Source organism: Vanessa cardui, chromosome 11 (genome assembly GCF_905220365.1).
Source record: "Vanessa cardui chromosome 11, ilVanCard2.1, whole genome shotgun sequence".
In the NCBI taxonomy this organism is placed as follows: domain Eukaryota; kingdom Metazoa; phylum Arthropoda; class Insecta; order Lepidoptera; family Nymphalidae; genus Vanessa; species Vanessa cardui.
The window spans coordinates 9,305,247-9,327,768 of record NC_061133.1 but is presented as its reverse complement, the minus strand read 5'-3'; the positions used below and the strand labels follow the sequence as shown (position 1 = coordinate 9,327,768).

General features: G+C 33.6%; 1 protein-coding gene across 8 annotated transcripts in view; it reads left to right on the top strand.

Moving 5' to 3' along the window:
- The window catches only part of LOC124533629 (ecdysone receptor), a 223,685-nt gene that overhangs the window by 187,312 nt on the left and 13,851 nt on the right, over window positions 1-22,522 (top strand). For 2 of the 8 annotated variants that reach the window (XM_047109028.1, XM_047109026.1), the window contains exon 1: window positions 8,314-9,005. The exons of 5 other annotated variants lie outside the window; for them this stretch is intronic. In XM_047109028.1, coding sequence (XP_046964984.1) covers window positions 8,687-9,005 — 319 coding nt within the window. In that variant the 5' untranslated portion in view covers window positions 8,314-8,686. Of the gene's footprint in view, window positions 1-8,313; window positions 9,006-22,522 lie in introns of those variants that run through there. One more of the 8 variants, XM_047109025.1, reaches the window with a different exon arrangement.

Genomic DNA, 22,522 nt, shown 5'->3' with positions numbered 1-22,522 from the left:
TTTTGTTTTGAAAATATCTAACAAAACTCGCTTTATTGTTCGCATTATTATAATTGTAATTAAATTTATAGCTTCTGGAAGACCGTAACGTGTTCGATTTACAGGAACGTTATATAAAATACATGCCTGGCGTAGGAATTTCCCTATGCTGGGAAGGATTATGTGGCGCAATACGGTAGTAAAATATTCTCGTTATATCCGAGCCGTAGCTATGACTGGAGTTTAAACAAGTGCACGTTGACGACGCCATACCAGCCACCGCAGCCATTCCACTTTTATTCTCAGTAAACAATAGGCCTGCTGGTAATACGGCCGGTTTTGTTGCCGTCCTTCGATCATAGCAACAAGTTACGATGCAATAAATTTAATATAGCAACATTTGCCTGTAGACCGCGAGCATTCAACGTGAACCGAACCAGCTTGAATAATACGTTCTATGTGTTTATACTGCACTATTTTCATACTCGCGTTATTTACAGGGACATTTCATCGTGTTACATTGAGGGGTCGTGTGTTGGGTTGTACGAGTACGTGACTTCGGCTGTATTCGGTTATTGCCGATTCTATTTGTATTCCACGTCACAGTCTTAGTAATTTTCCTATTGTACTAAAAGAATTTTATTTACGGAATACTTTTGATTTTATTTTTTACGTTTTTAAAATTCGCTTATTCGTGTTTGTAATATTTTTTATCTGGGTTGTGTCGTGTTACATATTGTTAAAGGAATGTGAGCGCCGACTCATGGCATAATCTTGTGGATGGGATATCTAAAAATACTTAAATCCCTGCTTAGTCTATGAACCTAGCCTTGGCGATGGTCCAGCATTGCAACTAGGACAAACATTCGTAGGTGTCTATCGAGAAACCGTTGTTGGCAATCCCCTTAATAGGCTATACGGAATTAAAACAAGACTCATGCTTCTCATCTAACATTAAATTAACATAAATATTAAATATCATTTAGTATATTACCTATTGCTAAATCTCCTATAAGTTACTAGTTACCGCCCACGGCTTGTTCGCGTTTCCGGGGTTTGGTTGTCACATGTTAGGCAAAAAAGTAGCTTACGTCCTTCTTTGGAGTTCAAATTTGCTTCATACCAAATTTCATCAAATTCAGTTCATTGGTTTAACAGTGAAAGAGCGACAGACAGACAGACAAAGTTACTTTCACATATATAATATTAATAGTATAGATTATACAAGATTTTGCATGTATCTTAGAAGTTCATCCTCAATAATCTAACAATTTAATAATCTGTACAAAGTTTGATGAACAATCTAAAATACGACCTATTCTTTCTGTAACAACAACTAAAGCATAATTCATATGTTCCAAAGTAAGGCTATATTTCTAACGTACATGACTCAGTGACGTAAACACTGTTTTATAATCTTCTATTACAACTAGTATGGTATGTGTTATGAATAAAATAATGATTACACAAGACATACAGATATGTAATATGTGCTGAAGTTGATCTCATAAATAACAATTATATTTCATTAATAGTAACAGTAAATTTCCCACTGCTGGGCTAGGGCCTCCTCTCCCACTAAGAGGTTTGGAATATATTCCACCACGCTGTTCCAATACGTGTTGGTAGAATGCACATGTGGCAGAATTATGATGAAATTAGACACATGCAGGTTTTTTCACGATGTTTTCTTTCACCGCTCACGAGATGAATTATAATCACAACTTAAACACATACATATATACACATATATTGCCTGGATTAGAAGCCAAAATCATCGGTAAAGATGCACGCGTTCTAACTACAGGGCTATCTCAGCTATTTTTATTGAATCAATATCCACTTTGAAATAGTAATAATTTTGACTAAATCGGTATAGTATTGGTGGTGTTTGTTTATGAATTTGTCACATTGTGATTTCCTAGGAGTCGCAGACCTTCTGCCCACCTTCTCGTGTTCTTGCTTATTGGCCATGACCGTGACTCGCAATTAGATATAATTACCTTCAATTTGAGCTACTACCAATGTTATTCCTAATGGTCTGACAGGCCATTTTACTGACGCATGCAATTATACTTTACACATTAAACCTTGGCTCTGATGCACCGATGAAGTGGTCTTACTTAATTGATTAATATGAAGTTTCGTATTAATGGTCTCCAGGGAGCTGTCTGAGCCATGAGCGATTATAGGAGATTAATCATATCATCATATTTATTTATAAATGACAATGGGACCACATCTGGATAATAACAGTTCTATATATATCAATGATCACGCTCAAGTCGTAAAACACACATGTATGTTTTTTTTTTTATAATATTTAAACTAGAAACCATTATTATTTTGTCTAATTGCAAAGTTGGCAAAGAAGCAGAATACGTCTTAAGTTGTCAATCCGTATCTATAATAAACTCTTAAACATAGCTTTTTGGCAAATACCCTAACTCCTAGCTGGAGTCAACGTTTCCTCTGACAGACGACATCGTCCATGTCAGTGAAATAAATAGATACTTAGTTTTGTAGTATAAAAATATAAAAGATATTTGTCTACATATTGTTCCGCTCTGAACATGAGAAATGACTTACCGCCTACTGCTCTACCAATTCGTCTTCAAATTAAAAAAAAAAATTCTAAATTCAAAATATTAAATATACACTGTAATGACCACTTAAACTTAGCTCTTTTGTATTTCGTTTAATTCTGATGTTTGTAAATTTATTCTCATTCGGAAATTTATTTAACTAAATTTAATCATTCGCAAGCGTCTCGTAGCTCAGTAAGACTGATGTCCCAATTCCATATATTGTGTCATCACTACCCTACAACAAGGACAATGCATTACGCAACTTGTATTGCATTGTACGGTAGGCAACACAATTTTTGCCACATATTTTATCCTCTACGTTTAATGCATTAAGAACTACTATTGTGACTTTGTGACGACTAATTGTAGCCATCTGTAGTCGACTCACGCGCAGCGTACAACGGTCGCATCAGTGTATTTCTGCTGACCTATTTGATTCTATGTAGCAAATAGTTTTTGCATTGCAGACAATGTTTCAAATAATAAGTTTGTTGTATTCGCTTTGTAGTATTATTGCCTCGAAATGTTATCGCTTCGGAGCGTACTCTCTAAATATTATTTAGAAAGCCAGTGTAATTTTGTTATGATCAAATACAAATTATAAATCATGTATCCGCTGTGTCTGTGTAACTTTCCGGCGTGTCCGTGTATGTGTAATATTATAATATAATATTTCTATTGGAAAAAATAACCAGTATTTGCATCAAAACTCATAAAAGTTATTATTAAGTATTGCTGGTTGAAATTATATAACTGAAAAAAAAAAGTAGTTCTTTGAGAAAAACATTGAAAATTATTCGTTTGAATCTAGCATACGCGTTAATGATACATAGAAAATTCTACGTTCATAAACAAGCAAGTACTACGTATGCGCTAATATCGTAGTTCCTCTTTCCAGAGCTCACGACTTAATCGCAGTCCATAAGTATACCCCTAATCGCTACTACTCTTTGAATTTGATAGTTTCATCACGCAAATGATGGGATAAAACTCACGGACTAGGAAATATCTTAATACAAATCAAAATCAAACTTTATGTCTCATCGTCTAAGACTTATTTTCATTTGTATATTAATTGTCAATGTTATGTAGAGTAAATAGATCAAAAGTGCAATAGGTCTTGCAAACGAAAGCAACGCTAAAGCGCTCTACATAAAGCCTGTCTTTATTTAACGTTTAATTCGTATTGTGTATTATGTAAGTGTTCGTGTGACTGTATATAACAGAACGGTTCCTTACCAGGTCACATTAGTGTGTATGACATCAGTGACTGTCAAGTGCATAGAAGTCAACGAACAGGATTCGAACATTGCGTATGCAAGGGATGCCTTGACTTCCTCTAGCTGTATCTAATGGCTCCTGGCCAGACTATACGTAGCTTTGGAATTTCCAATATATTCATATTATATCTTTATATACACCTTTTATATGCAGGTTTAAAAAATAGAAATAATAAATGCCAAAAAGAAATAGTTATAACGTTAACGCCAGCGGGTAAGTTAAGGAGTGCATGTATATTAATGGCATCGGTCAGTAGAGGCTCAGTCGCCTTATTATTCCGCTATAAAGCGTGACGAATGGCCGGTCCTGCGTAGGCATTTAAGACTATGCAGCCGGCGTGTTAACCCTGCTATTATCTTTTAATACCATCGACTTTATTATTCGCTATATTTTTTTGCATTGCCAACGAGGCGCGGCAAGCATCGCGAGTCGCCGACACGAGTTTGATAACCCGGAGACCTTGGTCTTAATTGCGCTTCAGCAGACCATTCCGCCGCGTCTACTTTTTATACGCCTGCATCACTATTCACTAGTAAAAACATGACAACGACTACCCACCCAACTTAAAAAGGTGCGACAAGTTGAGGAAAATTTGAACCGGTTGGGAGCGCATGCAATCTTGTCATGTTGCAAGCAAGCGTTACCGGCCATGTGAACTACTTTTAATAGAATCTATTGAAGAATCTATTTGAATTCATAAAGCAAAAAATAATACAATTACTTTAAGTAAGATAGGCTATATATGTGTATATTAATGATTTATTTAACGGACTTTTTTTCTTTTACAGGTAAGACAAATAACGATCCTGTCCGCGAAGTATTTGAAAGGTCTGTGTAAAAAAGGAACTTGTCTAAAGAATAAAGATATCTCCGATAAGTTTTTATTTATTGTCATCAATTTCTGAAAAGCACAACAAACTTAGTGTATGGCTTGATGCCAACTTTGAGATATTAATCATTTGTGGTTTGTAGTTACGTATATAAACTTACCAAAACATATTTTCGTTTGTAATATGTATTCAATGAAATGCTTTTATTATGTACGACTATAATTTGTTGACTCATATATACTGCCATAATAACTACGTATGTTAATAAATTCCGCAAAGTAGATTATCTGAGTTTACGGAGATACTATAAGAGTAATATTTTGACAATCCACTGTGAAACCTTTAATATAATACATGCAATAAAGTAGGCCAGGATATAAGTAATCACCATGCCGAACGTCATTTATAACCAAGCTCTTGCGTGAAGCATCGCAGTTGACCTTTGAATCGATAAATGTTCACAATGATTAAACTTTTCATAAATAAAATAAAATGTCTGAACTTGAACGCTTCCGTTACAATTTTAAACAATAAATTGCAATAATGTGGTTAAGTTAATTCACTTCCACTAGTATTAATACATAATAAAATATATACTGACGTTAAATGCCAAAATAGTTTAATTAATTCGCTTACCACGATTTACGTCACGAAAAATACTTGATACAAATTTCTGAAGTTGAGCTAGGAATAATTCTACTTATTTATCAATTACGATTCTTTTCCGATATGGTGAGAATTTGTCAGTTTAATTGATTATATATAATTAATATCCTGCGAAGTAAAGTGTTTGTGACCCTGGATCTATCGCTATCGACGTAAGATTGATAATATTCATGCTATATTTGCATTTTTTTTTTATCGATAATAGATGGCCGGTGTCGGTCACGATATTTTTAATACCTTTACAGAAGTTAGTTTTATTACACACAATGATTTATTCAAATGATCTGCTGTCAATAAACGCCGAACGAGATAATTTTTTTAAGTATTTTAGATATGTTAAAAACATAATTATTAATAAAAAAAACTTGTTTTTTGTGACTTAATTTAGCTAATACACTCATACGATTTAACATATGTAGAAAAAATGTGAAATAAATTTATTTAAAAAAAAAACAGCTATAAAAGCAAAGCGCGATGAAATAAGACGAAATGAAAATTACACTATGACCATGGATATACTATCCTGATTCCCATAAAGCTGTCTCTGCCGTCTGATGCAGGCGTGATAGTGCTAATATATTACAGTAACTGTTTAATTTATTTAACTTGTCTGTGGTTTTATTAAAAATAACGAAAAAGTTCCTACTTGTAAGCAACCAGCTACAAACATAGTCAAATATTAAAAAAAATCTTAAAATACAAGTTATATAATGGTCTTGAAGTTGTTAGAAATAAATAATTAGTTATGTATTAAAACTTATAACAATATTAATTACATATCGATTCTCCATTGATATAAAAAAAGGTTTATATTTCATTAATTGGATTTTAGATTTTTATCGATATAAGCGAGGGGAAGGGGGAATAAGACTTCGAATAATGTGGCACGCACGACTAGCCAACATCACGACTGTACATTGTACAAACAGCACAGATAACAAAAAACTTATTGTTAAATCATTTCAACTGTCTTGTCATGATTTAGTGGTGGATCAAACCTTCGAATCACTTTGTTAATGTACGTATTCAATATTATAGATTTAATATTGTGTAAGATATCTTTATCAAAGTAATGAAGCAAATACGTTGTTTAATTGCTTATTATTGCCTATTGGTTATTCGTAGCCATTAGCTAATTATTTAGAATAACGAGAGTATGTTCGGTACACCGCCTTATTTTTCTTTTCTTTTTAATTAGTTGCCGTTACAGAAAACACCATATGTCAGTGGAGATGCAACTTAACAGAAAAATATACTTTTATACTGTCACATAAATAAGCCAACAAATCTATGAGTATATTAATCGACGAAATAGAAGTAGAGTTGAGCAACGCAATGCTCGCACCATAATGTATTATTATTTACCTGTGAGAATACCACAGATTAAATAATAATATAAAAAAAGATACCTGAGTAACATTCAAATTCTTTTAGTGACAATTATATTATTAATTGTCTACGACCAATCTTGTTAGAATTGAAAAACAGTCCTAGCGATTAAAAATAAATCACAGCGAAATATATAAATGACTTAACACCCACTATCGGTTAAATGGACGGAAAATTAAAACTTATATATTATACGTTTCATGGACCAGCAAACGTTAGCTGATAAATAGTTTAAATGTCACGGAAGCTTGACTATAGTTATGCGAATTCTCATACACGAGAAGAGATGCGTATTTCCAAAACATGGAGGTCAACGATCCGCGCGGACACGTGATTCTGTGACGAGAATGATGGATACGTCATACTGCCTAATCTAATCTTCTCGATATATTGTATTTTGCACACAACTCATACATTGCTCGCTTGAGACTAATTTGTACCCGTTGTTAATACGAAACGCATTCAAATTACCGAACAACCCTCTAATTCTATTTTCAAATTATCGTGATGTAATAGATTCGAAATTGATTATAAAGTATGTCACCACAAAAACATAGATAACCTAGATGCAATTTGGGTCGATGTGCCATTTTTCGTTTACGACCTTCGCTTTATCATCTTAAATCAAGATATATGCATTTATATCACGCCAAAAACAACTGGGTTTCGAATTTTAAAGTTTCGTTGACTATTAATCATAGTCTGTCTTAATTTTTTGTAACTTGTAGTCACAGCAGAGACGACTAAAATTTATAAAATGTTATTGATCAATCCATCATAATATCAAACATACTTTATTCTAGATATTTAAATGTTACTCTACACGATTAAAGTTACCTCGTTTTTCGTTCGTGCCTTATATCTTACGGTTTTCTTGAATTTACATCTGATTTCAAATCTAGTGACCATACATAGGAACGTTGAATATTAGTAATTTTATTAATTTTATAATAAAAGAAGACTAGCCAATCTAATTAACTAAATAAACAGAAATAGACCATGTGTAAGCGAGCAAGTTCATAGCCAAGTGTTGCTTCACCTAAAAAACTAAGAATAAAAAAATAGTTTTTACTCGCGTAGTTGTAGTTTTAAATTACATTTACTAAAACATGAATCCATGACTGGAATAAAAAAAAAAGATCAGAAAAAAATAGTTTCGCTTTTTTGTTTGGTTTTAAAATAATTTATTGATCTGGTATTTAATTTTTTTTCTGTTATAGAACTCAAGTAAAGGTTAAAGTTTAATTTAGACTACGCTGAACTCTTAAATACTAAAGTAATCTTAACAACAAGAAAGTGCTAAATCGGGTAGCGTAGCGAATTTCGTCTTAATTAGGAAATTAATTTGTCAAGTTCAAAAGTTGTGTAACACACAACAAAGTTGTTTTGATAGTGCGAAGAAGAATCTACTTCATAAATTAAAGCGATGGTGTTATCGGCGCGCTACATTCTGTCGCCCGGTGACTTGACTTTCTGTGCCACGGCTGCGCGCCGTGGCGGGGCGCGGGGAGCACGCTGCGGGCGCGGGGTGGCGTGACGTCACGCTCGACCGTGGCAGTGAGTAGTGAGAGCGGCCGCGTCGCTTGTTCGCTCGCTCTACGTACTTCGTTGACGACGGTCGCGCGCGTGTAACGTGCTTATATTTCTATCAAACTTACGCGGTAACTTCTTCCGAATCTGTATATTCGGGAAATCTTGTGAACTTTTTGGCTAAACCATATAGTGTTGTGTGTATTGAGAGTTTTTTTAACGGAATAACAAGTCTTATTGGAGTGAACTCGAAGCCGGTCGACTGTGAGAAACGATTCGTTTCGGTTTCGACGCCGCCGAGACTAGTGGATGTTGATAATATTATAGCGTTAGATAAAGTGCGAAGCAAAAGTGAAGTGTTGGAGGAGCGGAGGATGTCCGTCGGCAGTCGAGGATACGAGGGCGTATGATACGCTCTTCGACATGAGACGCCGCTGGTCTAACAACGGAGGCTTTCCGCTGCGAATGCTCGAGGAGAGCTCGTCAGAAGTCACCTCTTCGTCGGCTTTAGGCTTACCCCCGGCAATGGTTATGTCACCGGAGTCGCTCGCCTCGCCTGAGTACGGCGGGCTCGAGCTATGGGGATACGATGATGGCATCACCTATAACACCGCGCAATCACTGCTCGGCAACACATGTACTATGCAACAGCAACAGCAAGCACCCACTCAACCTTTGCCATCCATGCCGTTGCCGATGCCACCCACGACGCCCAAATCGGAAAACGAATCTATATCATCAGGTCAGATTCTTAAATTAAATTACGACTTTTCTCAAACATCACTTGTTGTCACAATGTATTTGAAAATGGAAATATGAATTTTGGCGGCAAGTGGTACACCGTACGCCGGTGTCAAAGTCAGAAGCTGAGGCGTTGCAGCGCTGTCATCGACCTTTGGCCCGGATACCTTGACCGGGCGCCACGGGCCGATGTCTCTGCTCACTGCACAATACTGATAAACCTAATGTTTTGTTTATATCTGCCTTTTCTGCAAACGAAACTTTATCTAATATTGAATCAATACTATTTGATTATCTCATTTTATTCTTTATATAGTAGTACATGTTTACATTATGAAACTAACTTCTCTTATTTGGGCAATTCAAATCTTGGCAGCGCATTTAATTAATTATATTGAGACTAATTGATAAATATGTTGTTAAGTTAAAGTGCAAGGATGACTAATCGACTAATCGTCGGTATGACATGATTGACTGTAGGTTGGAAGAATAGAAATAAGTAACATACTGATCCCGGAGAACACTAGGTTATTGTAGACATTGTATGGGCTAGGTCATATAGTTGCGTTTCGCCCATTCTTAGTAAACAATGCTGTCTGTTTGATTAGTGACCGCTAAACAGCAAGTAAGACGACGTAGGAGGAACACTGCATGAGTAATACTTATCGCGACATGTTCAAGGTTAAAATGGAAAATTTAACATACGAGAACATAATCATTTATCCGAAAACATCAATTTGAACGACATAAACAAACTTCAATGCGGTATAATTAAACTTCTTCTATTTTAACTAGCAATCAAGTTATGCGACATATTTGATATTTTAATATTAACGATGTAGATATATAAATAGTATAAGTATGTTATATAGATGATGTAGTGTTATGATCTTACGTCACGCGGTCTTATTGTATATCCCATTTTATTCCATTACCGAAAAACGTAGGCGTATTATATTTCCTCAAAGATATCACATTTTTATTCTCTATTAGAATAATAAATTGATGTTGCTATTTTCAAAATAGTTTTCTATGAGTACATAATAATAATATTACTAATTATTGACGGAATTTGCAGGCAATGATTATTCATACAAACTATGATTTTATATGTGTATGTACATTGTACATATATATAACATTTGAACTATAACTATTATGCAATATTATTACAGCGATAGATCTATATTTGTTACCTTGTTTACGTTTAAGATCAATTTGAAAAAAGCGCTCTATATTAAATTAACCAATTAACCGCTAAATGTATTATAATCAATGTAAGTTATTAAGGTAATTAATAAATAGTATTGCAGTTATGCAATTACATGAATATATGTATAGTTAATTTCATTAACAATCAGTATATAATGAAGCCATGAAATGCCAATACATAATATAAAGATGAAACTTATGGGTTGTTGCATATGAGATGTATTTGTTTATAAAATTACCTTTAAAACTTGAGGCCTAAAATGTGCGTTCATTGCCGGAATAGTACAATGTTTAATCTATCATCAATCTACGGGGAGAAATTGTGAGACAGTCGGTTGGGGGCGCTCCCTCCTATTAGTATCCAGCTGACTAGTGATGTAAATTAACATTATATTTTTAGCCAAAGCCGAATGATAACAGCAATTCGTGTTCTATTTTGAGCTTGAAGATTTTTGTTTAACTTGGAATTAATTTCGTTTTATTTGTCAACATTTTTTAAATTTCGTTTTACCTTAGTATAAATCAATGATGTTCTAGTAAACAGATATGTTATTAACGCGCAAAAAGTGAAGACTAGAAAACGTCCCAATTAGGACGTTTTCCTTTAGTCGTTTTAGGTAGTAATACGTTATCATAATTGCGTAGTAATACGTTTTGCGTAATTAAAACATCTAGTTATCCCGTTTACTTATTGTTTTTATCAAGCTATCCTTTTTACTTTTAACGAAATTTAAAAATAAATTAAAATAAACCGTCCCCGGCGCGGCACACTTTTTTCTGTTTTTTTAGTATGGATATATCTGTTTATTAGAATATCATTGGTATAAATGCTTATTAAATTGAATTATGATATTGATAATGACTTGTTATGAGATTATTTAGTCTGTCTGAAATTAATTATGAGTCTGTTTTAAACTTGAACGAGCAAGTTAGCAGAGTTGGCTTCTATTTGAAGTCCTTTTAATATGCGATAAAGCATACAACATAAACAATTTAAGAGTGAACTGGATGCAAGAGTTTCGTCGAAGAGCTGGCGCGCCGGTCGGACCGGTTTAGAGGCCACTTCTGATGGTAAATCGCAGCGCTTGACAAGCCACATATGTATACATACACGGTATATAATGATCAATTACATGTATGGTCCATTTCATTAGAAATTGTGCAAATTGTAAACAAAAGAAAGACAGCTACTTTGTTATACTTAGTATAATTTTTTTATTTTAATAAGATTTTTTTAAATTCATTTTATTGTTTTGTTTTTTAATTTAGTATTTATTTATATTTAATTTGTTGTCGTAGTTATATACATATTAAACCAATAACACGCAGCCACACAATTCACACACACGCAATGCACTTATGTAGTTACGAAATATAGTATTCGTATAAAAAAACCCCAAGGGCCTAAATATATATTAAGTCCAAGTAAAATATTGTACGTCATTATTTTCGTTAAACGAAACAAATTGATATTTTATTAAAATACGTAATATAAATTTATGAAGACATTTGAAACATCATTGTCATAAAACGAGGAAGAACTGTCGAAGTCATTATTTCGTCTCCATTATTAAATTGAAAAGGGTAATCTCAAATATAGCTACAAGAAAAAAAAATGTAATTTCGTTCGTTATGAAGAAATTGGCCCATTCAAAGTTAATTTTCTTCAGACAACGACGTCGCCGTTCTTGGCTTGCTCTTGACTTCTTTTTATACATATTAAATTTTTTATTTTTACTTCATTCGCGCTGGCACTTTTTATAAATTGTTTCAAAACTAGCGACCGCAGTCGAACTTGAAAAACTCGTTGATTGGCCCTGTCATAAATGTATAGCCTAAATAATTATTGCAAAAAATATAAGTGTTCTAGTTTTTTTATAATCAACTGGAACACGTATGTGTGTGTTTGTATAATTGTGTTTATATAATTTAGATGTTGCTACTAAAAATAACTCACGTAGAAACGCCAGTTAATGGTCATTTACGAAGCATCCTGTTCATTGGTTCGGCAGCTTATTAATCGCTTATGCGTATAGAAGTCGTGGTTTCGACCAGTGGCACACAAATACTACACTTTTAATACACTACCCATGCATATTGTAATAGTTAAACAATGCTGTCTTTTTCTATCAAATGTCAAATCTAACATGATAGAAAGAAAGAAAACAATGTTTAACAAAACGCTGAATATATTATAAGTAAGCCTATTAATGTTTACAAGATGCTTAAGATCATGCAAAGTTGTTCTTTTATCAAAGAGACGGTTCTTAGATGTTTTTCGAATGTCATTATAAATCAAGTATTAATTTAACTTATGAGAACGCTGCTTTATAGTAAGTCACTTTCTTCTACGCGCAGCGAAGCAATGAAATATCGTTTCACACACTTATCATCTTATAATTGACTTATTGTTTTTTGCTTTCCATCTCGCACGTCTTTGCTAAGCAATCTCTATAAGTTTTATGCACAATTTATTTACGATCCTCACTTGCGAACTCGTAAAACAGTCGAAGACTATAACTATGTAAAAACAAATTTTAAAACAATAATTAAAAAGGGAAATGCAAACACAACAAGTATATCTTCAGTTTTGATTCTAAGAATCTTGAACAGGCAATCTGTTATTATTTGCTTTGCAAATATCGCTAACCCAGTAATTAAACAATTATTAAACTTCATTATCTTACAAATAAATCACTATTTACAAAACCAGAACCGCCGTTATAAAGTAGGCAAATATAAATCAACTCATCAAATAACATCGCAATTATAAGCACTGTTTTATGATTTGCTTATGTTACATTTGTGTTAAATAAGTCACTGACCGCTTAAATCATGTGGACATAATACTTTTCACTTAGAGTTTGCGTAGTTTGTAGTCCCTAATTTTGATGGATTATACTCGGTTGATATAAAAGTACAAACAATGTATAGAAATAACGTTATTTTTTTAAATAAAGAAACTAATTTATTATTATTTTACTTACAAGTAAAATTAATTGTTTCATGCCTTTTCATCATGCTATTTCTCTAACATGCGATACATTATTCCAATGAATATGTATTTGGCCTTTTCTGACTAGAAATAGGTATCCAAAATTTAATTTCTTTTTGTTTTTACTAAACTTGTAGGTTACCTAAATATATACAACTGTTATCGTATTTGATTTCAATATTTTTAATTATTACACAGAGTAAAATATTAATTACTTAGGTATTATATTGATCGCGTGACAAACATTTGAAGGTATAATATTTGACTTACAATAGTTCAGTCTTAGTTTAATTCCAATCGGAATAAAGATAAACAAATCTTAAACCTACGTATTTCATGTATTCGCTATATTGTACACTGCTAATAGTTTTTATTAATATATATTTGCTTATAATATAAGATTATTACACTTAATTAACTTGGTGGTAGGGCTCTGTGCAAGCCCGTCTGGGTAGGTACCACCCACTCATCAGTTATTCTACCGCCAAATAACATTACTCAGTATTGTTGTGTTCCGGTTTGAAGGGTGAGTGAGCCAGTGTAACTACAGGCACAAAGGGCATAACATCTTAGTTCCCAAGGTTGGTGGCACATTGACGATGTAAGGAATAGTTAATATTTCTTATAGCGTCATTGTCTATGGGTGATGATGACCGCTTACCATTGTGGCCCATATGCTAGTCCGCCAACCTACACTATAAAAAAAATTACTTGTATCGACTTTAATTTTACTTCTAAAGTTCCGATAACAGTTTCGTTGACGTTCAAAACGTCATTTTTACGCAAACCCGTAATGAATTTCATAGATTATTCATGCTCGACCAATGATATAGCGTCAATTCGCTGTCAAATGATGTTTATTTGGCTTTTATACTCTAGTGGTCGGAATAGACTTTATAGTTGTATATTTTTCAACTTATTTAAATGACATTTGTCTGCATAGGTATTATCCTCTGCTTAATAAAGTAACCCGCATTCGTTGTCGACTAAATACATCAATAAAAGTTGTCTAAGTCATGGAGAATTAAAACTATCAGAGATAAGTCGTGTAGCAACACATACATGCGGGCACTCTTATTGCATTTATAGTAAAAATATCGAATTTCCACATAAAAATTAGTGCCACTTAAACGCTGTCTTTTTTCGTTTATTTAATTAATTTACGTTATTAAAAAACGAAAGGAGAATAATTATGTTAATAAATTAAACTCGTTTCTTAGCCGGTAGCTCAAAATCTTAATCTATTTGTTATTTGTTTGAAATTTTAAAAAAAGGCTGCTTATAGATTATCAGCAGATAATTCAGTAGAATAAAAAGTCGACACGATACTTCAAATTTATTCTGAGGTGCATATAAAACTCTAATATGGTTAAATAGCTGACATAGATTCAGCGATATAATAACAAAATGAAATATATGTGCAAAGTAGAATGATAGGACCATAATGGACTAACAATTAAAGTCTTAACCTGCAAAATTGTTAATATTTATTTTGTTATTACATCCAGACATTGTTTTTTATAAATAAACTTCGTCTATTCTTGCCGTAAGAAATTACACCGTGTGAAAATACCTGTAGGGCACATTTTCATACCCCAGAGGCCCCACCTGAGGTGAATGTATCTGCGTCCGCGTGGGGGCGCCAAGGTCACTGCGGTTTTTTGACACGTCGTTATATAAATAGTGGCAAATCGAAGCATCATGTACCTAGCACGTCACTTTTGTTATATTCACTTAGCCGGAAATTATTTGTTTCGCGTTTTGAATAATCATTAATTCTGTCGCAACGGTAGGGTTACGAACCCCGTTGAAGGACCTTTGATTGATTACTAGGTATATAGGCAATCGATTATACCACGCCACGTATTGTACGTGAATACAAATATAATGTAATCTATTAGTTTTCGTATTTGAATTTGATTATGTATAATTAATTATTGTTTACGAATGAATTAAAATTCATAGAATGTAAAAACAGCTCAGTTTATATTTTTTGAATATTTAAATTATATTAACATGTACTATTATATGTATCTGCAAATTATAGATTGTACTTCACGCATACTTTAAACGTGAGTGATCAGTTACTTTCTATTTATCGTTAATCGTCGTTATCTGATTGATTAAATCATTACATTCTTAAAAAACCCTTATATCACCGACGCTGGTTTTCCAATTACAAACTCTGTGTTCATGTATACGATAAAATATAACATTTCAATAGCGTGAAATGCGATATCCTCTCCGTGTACGCGAGTCATGATTGATGATTCCTTAATCAAAAAGGTCGCTGACCTCACTCCGTATAAAGAGAAGATAGCTTATGACTTCATCTGTTTTAAATAACATAAGTAATAACAAAAATAGTCTCACCAACGAGATAGTTTATCGAACATCTTTTGAGCTTGTTTTCGTTTTGCATTTTCCAAATTAATTTTCTCCGTGTTAGAGTGTATAAATCTGATCAACTCTACAAGTATTGAATGTCTAAGCGGGTTTGGTGTTAGAATAATATTACTTAATCCGAGCCCCACGAGCAAGCAGCTGGCGTTTCGGAGTAGGGAACAAATTTCATTATTGCAGCGTGATTTTGCAACCCTTTGATCGTATCTAATGTTCGATCTGGCCCCCTTCATTTTCTAAGTCCATGTATGCATCAAAAGAAATTATAAAAATGATAGACCGTTATTTAATAATACGGAAATTTATTTGCCTATTTTTATAAAGCGATTTACAATATATTACGTATATTTTAAATATTTATGTTATGTTATGTATATGTGTTTTTTGGTTCATTTTTAACCCCGTATGTTAGGAATTATGATATTTGTAGCTCTACTTACGTAGAGATGGCGTGTAAAAAAATCGAAACAATTGCTTTAATAAATCTAAAATTAATAATAAGGTTAGTTTGAAAGTTTTTCTTACAACATTCTATAGAAAAGGTAGTCTAGGAAGGCACTACAGCGGATATGCGGTCGAGCGCTCGTTTCGGTCGGTTGCGCACGCGCTGCCATCGCATCGCTTGTTAGTTCTATTATCTCCCTTCAGCCAGTCGCTGTAACCACGAGATGGACAACCTTGATACAAGTTGAGTTTTGTCGTCTTTGCACTATTTGTGGAGATACGGTCACACAATCTGTCGTTGTATAACGAGTAGCATCAAGGCATTTTATTTCACAAGAACTAGCAGAATAAAACTGAAATTTATTTGAATGCTATTAAGTACATTACAGTATTGTGTTGTACAAATACATTTCAAATAATCGTGTAACTTGATTAAAGCAACAGATAAAAGTAAACTGTAAACGGACACAATATTAAACATTTAAAGGTAAAAGACAATAATCAGATATAACAAAAAAAAAAAACAATGCTTTGGTTATGATCAACGTTGCCGCTGATTTTTTATCCGCCTCTAATGGTTTCATTTATCTTGTCGAGGGCATCTGTTGTATCGCAAAGTACGTTTAAACAGAGTTGGCATTGTTGACTGTATATTATGTTGTACCACAGGCCCCAACTTACTATTTAAACTGTTATTACATTATAATCCTTATGTCTTCGTCTTAAGAACTAAACGTGACAGAGTTTACCTTGAAACAAATACATCCTGGATCACCAGAACATTGTACTGAATCAGCTAATCATAACGGAATCACGAATATCTGTTGAAACTTTTGTCGTCAAACGTATTCAGTGTATAGATTACTTTGCTAAGAAAATATGGCATGTTCGATCTATTATCTCACTACCGGTTATATTTTAATGGAAGTCTTCTACATTGTGAACAAAACCAGTCTTGATTATAGTCGTTAAACAGGCAAATATTACAATCTGATATTATATTTAGTCATTTGATATTATTTTTAAAAAATGTTGTCATTATTACGTGCTTCTGGTAAATAGAAGACCATTGTTTATTATCATCCTCATCATCAGGCCAATGCGTTCAGTTTTGTTACGTTAAACCAAAGTTAAGTTATAGTTATAAATAATATTCTATTCCTGCCTTTAAATATTATTAGTTAAATACAATTTTGAATCCTTTATACATCGAATACATTTTCTTTAATTCAAATTGTCAAGTGAAGTCATTTATACATATGAATTGTAATTTAGAAGAGATCGCTTCAAAACGTGATTTGTATGGTTTGTTGTGAGGCGATGAATTATGTCACTAGGAAAAGAACTAAGCAATAGAAAAGGAAATACACCTACGCGATTCGCATAACAGGCGTAACTCACGTACTTCCTCGAGTGTGCTGAGCTTATAGCTTCATCTATATCATTGTTTTGTAATAGTCTTTGTAAATCTAACCGTTCAGACGTTAAAACTAATTCACATTTGAATTACTTTAGTTACTTCATACTTTACTTTCATTTCGAGCATATCTTTATTATTTATTTAAAAAACAATTAAATCTTAGTTTGATTTAATCAACTCGAATTAAATTCCAGTTAACAATATTAATGTTAATGTTGCCAGTATATGGTTTCATAAATAATAAATAATTGTCGAAGGGAATTTTGTGCGTGTATTTTCAATTGAACATCGTTGTCGTTCAAGTATGTACAGAGAATAGCTTTATCGGGATAATATCAATATCCCTTTGGACCTTGTTAGGCCGCCCCCACACGCGTGTTCCTTGACGCTTTATTGTGCCATCGTCGTATACGACCCACACTCGAACAATTTTGTCTCGAATAGATTTTCTCTATGGTATATTTGTACGTGATTACGATATATTTAGATTTTTAATTTGCTGACACGTGACGTAATAAATAACCGGTAATCACTATTTTCATATTTAATGTTTTACCCACTGTTCAATAGTAGAATAAATATATACGATTGGATCAGATCATGGTGTTTTTAGTCACTAATAATTCTTTTGACTTATTAATTTTTAAATCTATTTCATAATAAATATTTAAGTTATTTGTGAATTAAATGAAAGATTAAAGTGTCTTAATACGAATATTCAAAATAGTATAAAAAATATTTTCATATTCATAAGATCAGTAACGAGACAAACATTTGCTCGACATCAAAGTAAATATTTCTGACAAAAAAAATAATGACCCGTCGGTAGAAAAACACGCCGACATAATGTCGAGACTTTTCATCAAAACAATTTCAGCCAATCATTTATTAGAATGCCTTTGTGTAAATAATATCTTTTATTAACGTCAATTACGGTTTCAGATCAACAGCATAATAGCGGTAATATGACAAAACATTAAGACATTTATACATTATATTAATCATATTAAAATTTATGGCTAGAGATATTTCAAGTCAAATGAATCGTTAACTCTCGTTATATTTCTCCATGAATTTGACTTCCAAGTGTCTCGGCCACGCTTAATAAACTCTCAGTCAGTCTATATCGGTCTTGTCTACGATATAATGAAGTAAATAACTAATATGTAACTGCACTTATATTATATAATGTATTAGTTTGTTTGAATGCAAGTATGTGTCAGTGTGTTTGTGTAATTTTAGTTCGAGCGCATTGCATTCAAAGTAAAACTACTCATTATAATTTCAGTCGCTTGGCCTTGATCGTTGTGCATCGCTGCACGGCTTGTTGGCATTCACCTTATCGTGTGTTGAACTGTTCTATATCAAAGCGAACAGAGATGGGTCTAAATTCAGAGTGGTCTTACTCTGCCGCGAATAAAAATATCATGCGCTTATTTTTAAAAGTATAGAAACGTTCGGCGTCCGAGTGTACATCTGAAATCAGACGAATAATACCTATTCGATAGCTTTAAATACATTCGTGACGAACACATTCCTGTTTTGAATGTGTGTGTATACGTATGTGGCTTGATATACGAGGCAGTAGTCAAGGTCGACAATGTCATTGTACGAGCTCGCTGCTCGACGCGAATTCACACACTGACACGACTTGCAAGCTTTGTGTGTGGTTGAGCTATTGAAGTAATCTTATCATATAGGTCACCTTACACTGTAGATTATAAATACGTACTGATTGCGTGTATATATATGTGTATGTTGTGCGAGCAGCTCTAATGCACTATGAACGTTCTCATATTGACTTTTGAGTGTGAAATTTTTGTACAGACAAACATAATAAAATATTTTAAATGCCTAATGTGCGTGTGTAATGCTTTATTTATATTATTTTATGTAAACTAGAATTAAAAATGTACAGCGGATGGAAATTACATGTTTCGTCATTATCGTTTCTTGTTATAATACGGACAATTTTGAAATACGCCTTGCTTTTACTGCCGTATAAAAGTTGGGTTAAATGATCCCTTCCATAAGTAAACTATATTTATGACCAACAAATTTTGAAATATGTTGTAATACAATAGTGAAATCTCTATAGAGTTTTATGATTCATAAATTAAATTAAAAGAATAACAAGATATATATTTGTATTAGAAAAAACAAAGTATCCTATGAAATAGTGAAACATTTCCCGGTAACGCCTTTTTCGGTATCTTAAAATAGAATTGAAGCATGCACAACGAACACATCAATGGTAGGGTAAGGCAGAAACGCGGCGAGCAAATGATTGACGCAAACAGCGTCAGTTGTTTACAGTACTACCGCCTCAGGTTATTTACATCGGGGTCACAGACACGTCGAAGGAGACGGTCCAATCGATATAATTTATCTAACTGGCAACGAGAAGCACTTTACCTGCAATCCGCGGGTGAACGAGACTACTAAACGCGACAATGACCTCCTTTGACATTACGAGGTCGTTTATGCAATAGACAGCTAAAGTGGGTGACTCCAGCAATAGCGCAGAATGTAGAGATGATTGAGCAAGGCCGCGCCGACTTTGCAATACTATCACGCAACTGATAGGTAGACTGATGTTTTCGGTCGTTTCGTGTTGCGATTATTGTTTTGTTCAAATTCGTTATCGTTCACCGAAACGTTTTATCTGATGAAGGTGATAGCAGTATAGTACAGCGACACTTTTCTGGGGTCAACGTTCTTTTCTCCACGTGGTCGCTTATGCAACTTTCGTGTATTAAAAAAACGTCATTTGATTAACGTTTATTTTAAATCTAATTAATTTTATAAAGAAAATAAATCCAGCGGAATGGAATGTGTTAGCTTTGTTCCAATTAAAAACGGAGGCAGCTGGTGAAAGTGAAATTATACCTACATTTATCGAGATAGGAGAAGTAGACTGTCTTATTAAACTACTAAATGATTTTATCGCGTTTTCCGACTGGACAATGAACAAGTAACATCGGAAGAGATCTTTATACTAATCAGAAATAACGATCTCGTCTTTCGACTTATCACTAAAACAGAATAGGTCGATTTAACGTTGTATTAAATATCTTTACGTTTCGAATTAAATGAATGATGCATTTATTTCAAGATTATTTCACAAAATATTCTTGTAGTGGTATAAAACTGCGTTGTACCTTCTGAGTTAAAAGTAAAACATTAAGAAGATGGATGTTGCAGTGTATCTATTTATATCTGGTCCGGCCATAAACAGCCTGTGTCGGGAAACCGGTCAGCCCGGCCGAGGAATGTTCTTGCTCTCGCTAACTACTGTGGATATCACTGAACAGGACGATTGCAAATGTGCTAACAACGTATTTGTTTCTGCATCTCTATCCTTACGGTTTTAACTGGGTATTCTATATCTTATATTTATTATTAGTATCATAGGGTAGAGAAGAATTAGGCTACTTGTCGATAAAAATAAATTTAATTTGCACCGGTTATTGATATTTCGAATTACAAGGTGTGCGTTGCACTGATAATGCACCGCCAGACATGAGACGTGTTATTGTATCCCGTTTGGCTACAAACCGGAACTCAGTTGATACGAATGTCTGGCAGTAGAATAAATGGAGTACATATAAAGACCACAATTTTGCCACCTGAAATTAGTTGCCTCTACCGCCGTGTCAGAAATATCAGTCATACTTTTTATAGCCAATGCATCACCAACCTTGGGAGCTGGATTTATGTACTTTGAGTTTGTAGTTACACTGGCTCTCTCACTCTTCAAACCAGAACAATAGACTACTAAGTATGACTGTTTAGCGGTAGACTATATGATTAGTGGGTGCTACCTACCTACCCAGACAGGATTACACAAAGACCGACGTTGTAGGTTGTAGGGCTCTGTTGTATTAAACTTCTGCAATTGTAGTTTGCAGAAGTTTCTACTTATTTATTAATTCAAGGTTTTATTTTCAAGGACATAAAAGTGATTAGGTACGTTTTTTATCTATAATATTTATGATGCAAAATGAGATTACCATACAATAAGTAAATATGCAGATACATGATCTGAATAATAACATGGATAATATAATTTTTATTGCATTAATTTATTTTCAAAACTGACATGAAATACTAAATTAGCTATATAAATGTATATATTTACATTTGAAAGAGTTGAAACTGATATCTTGTTTTCGGTTCGCTGAAACCGAACTATACTTTAAGGTGATTAGGAAATGTTTCCTCCTAGCGAATAATAAAAGCGATGAAAGGGAAGTGGGGTTAGAGGGGGCAGGGGGAAATGCTTTATATGTCTCCGCAACGTCATCGTCGGGCTATCCATCAACTTGACAGCACCGATTATTGTAACTGCCGACCCAGCTACCAAACCCTACAGAATTCCTGCAGACCTTTTAAAGGATTGTTGAATCCATATATTATCATTGTTGATATCTATATAACTCACCGCTAATTTGCCGTACATATATACTTTTTTTTATTATCAAAATATATAATAGCTAGTTACATATATAAGGCCGTACCGTACTATTAAACGCTATTGCATGTTTGTTCAACAAACACCCATTAACCAACCATAAAGTTCTGTACAATGTAAAATAATATGTTAAACGTATATACTTAATACTTATAACTATACATTCGTACTCGTCTGCGTTATACTCACAGTAGTTAAGTAAACAATCTTAAGAGCGCACAATATAAAGTTTATATCATTTTAAGCATGAAATAAGATTAAGTACATGTTTAGTGAGTCTCAGACGGCGATACTGAGTGAACGCGGAGGGCGGCCGACCTTACGCCGCGCGTGGGCTGAGCCCATGACACAGTTCACGAGATGTTCCACTACAAACGATTATTTCTGTCCCATATTTCCATTTAAACACCTTGACGTCACTCTTATTCACATTTTTATAATTAACATTTCATAAATTGATCAAGATTTAATGTTAACGTCGAATATATCTGCTGACTATATTTGTCTTTTTGATGTATTTTTAAATTGTCATATTGTTTCTGCGTTATAACTTCATCACGGAACAGCAGT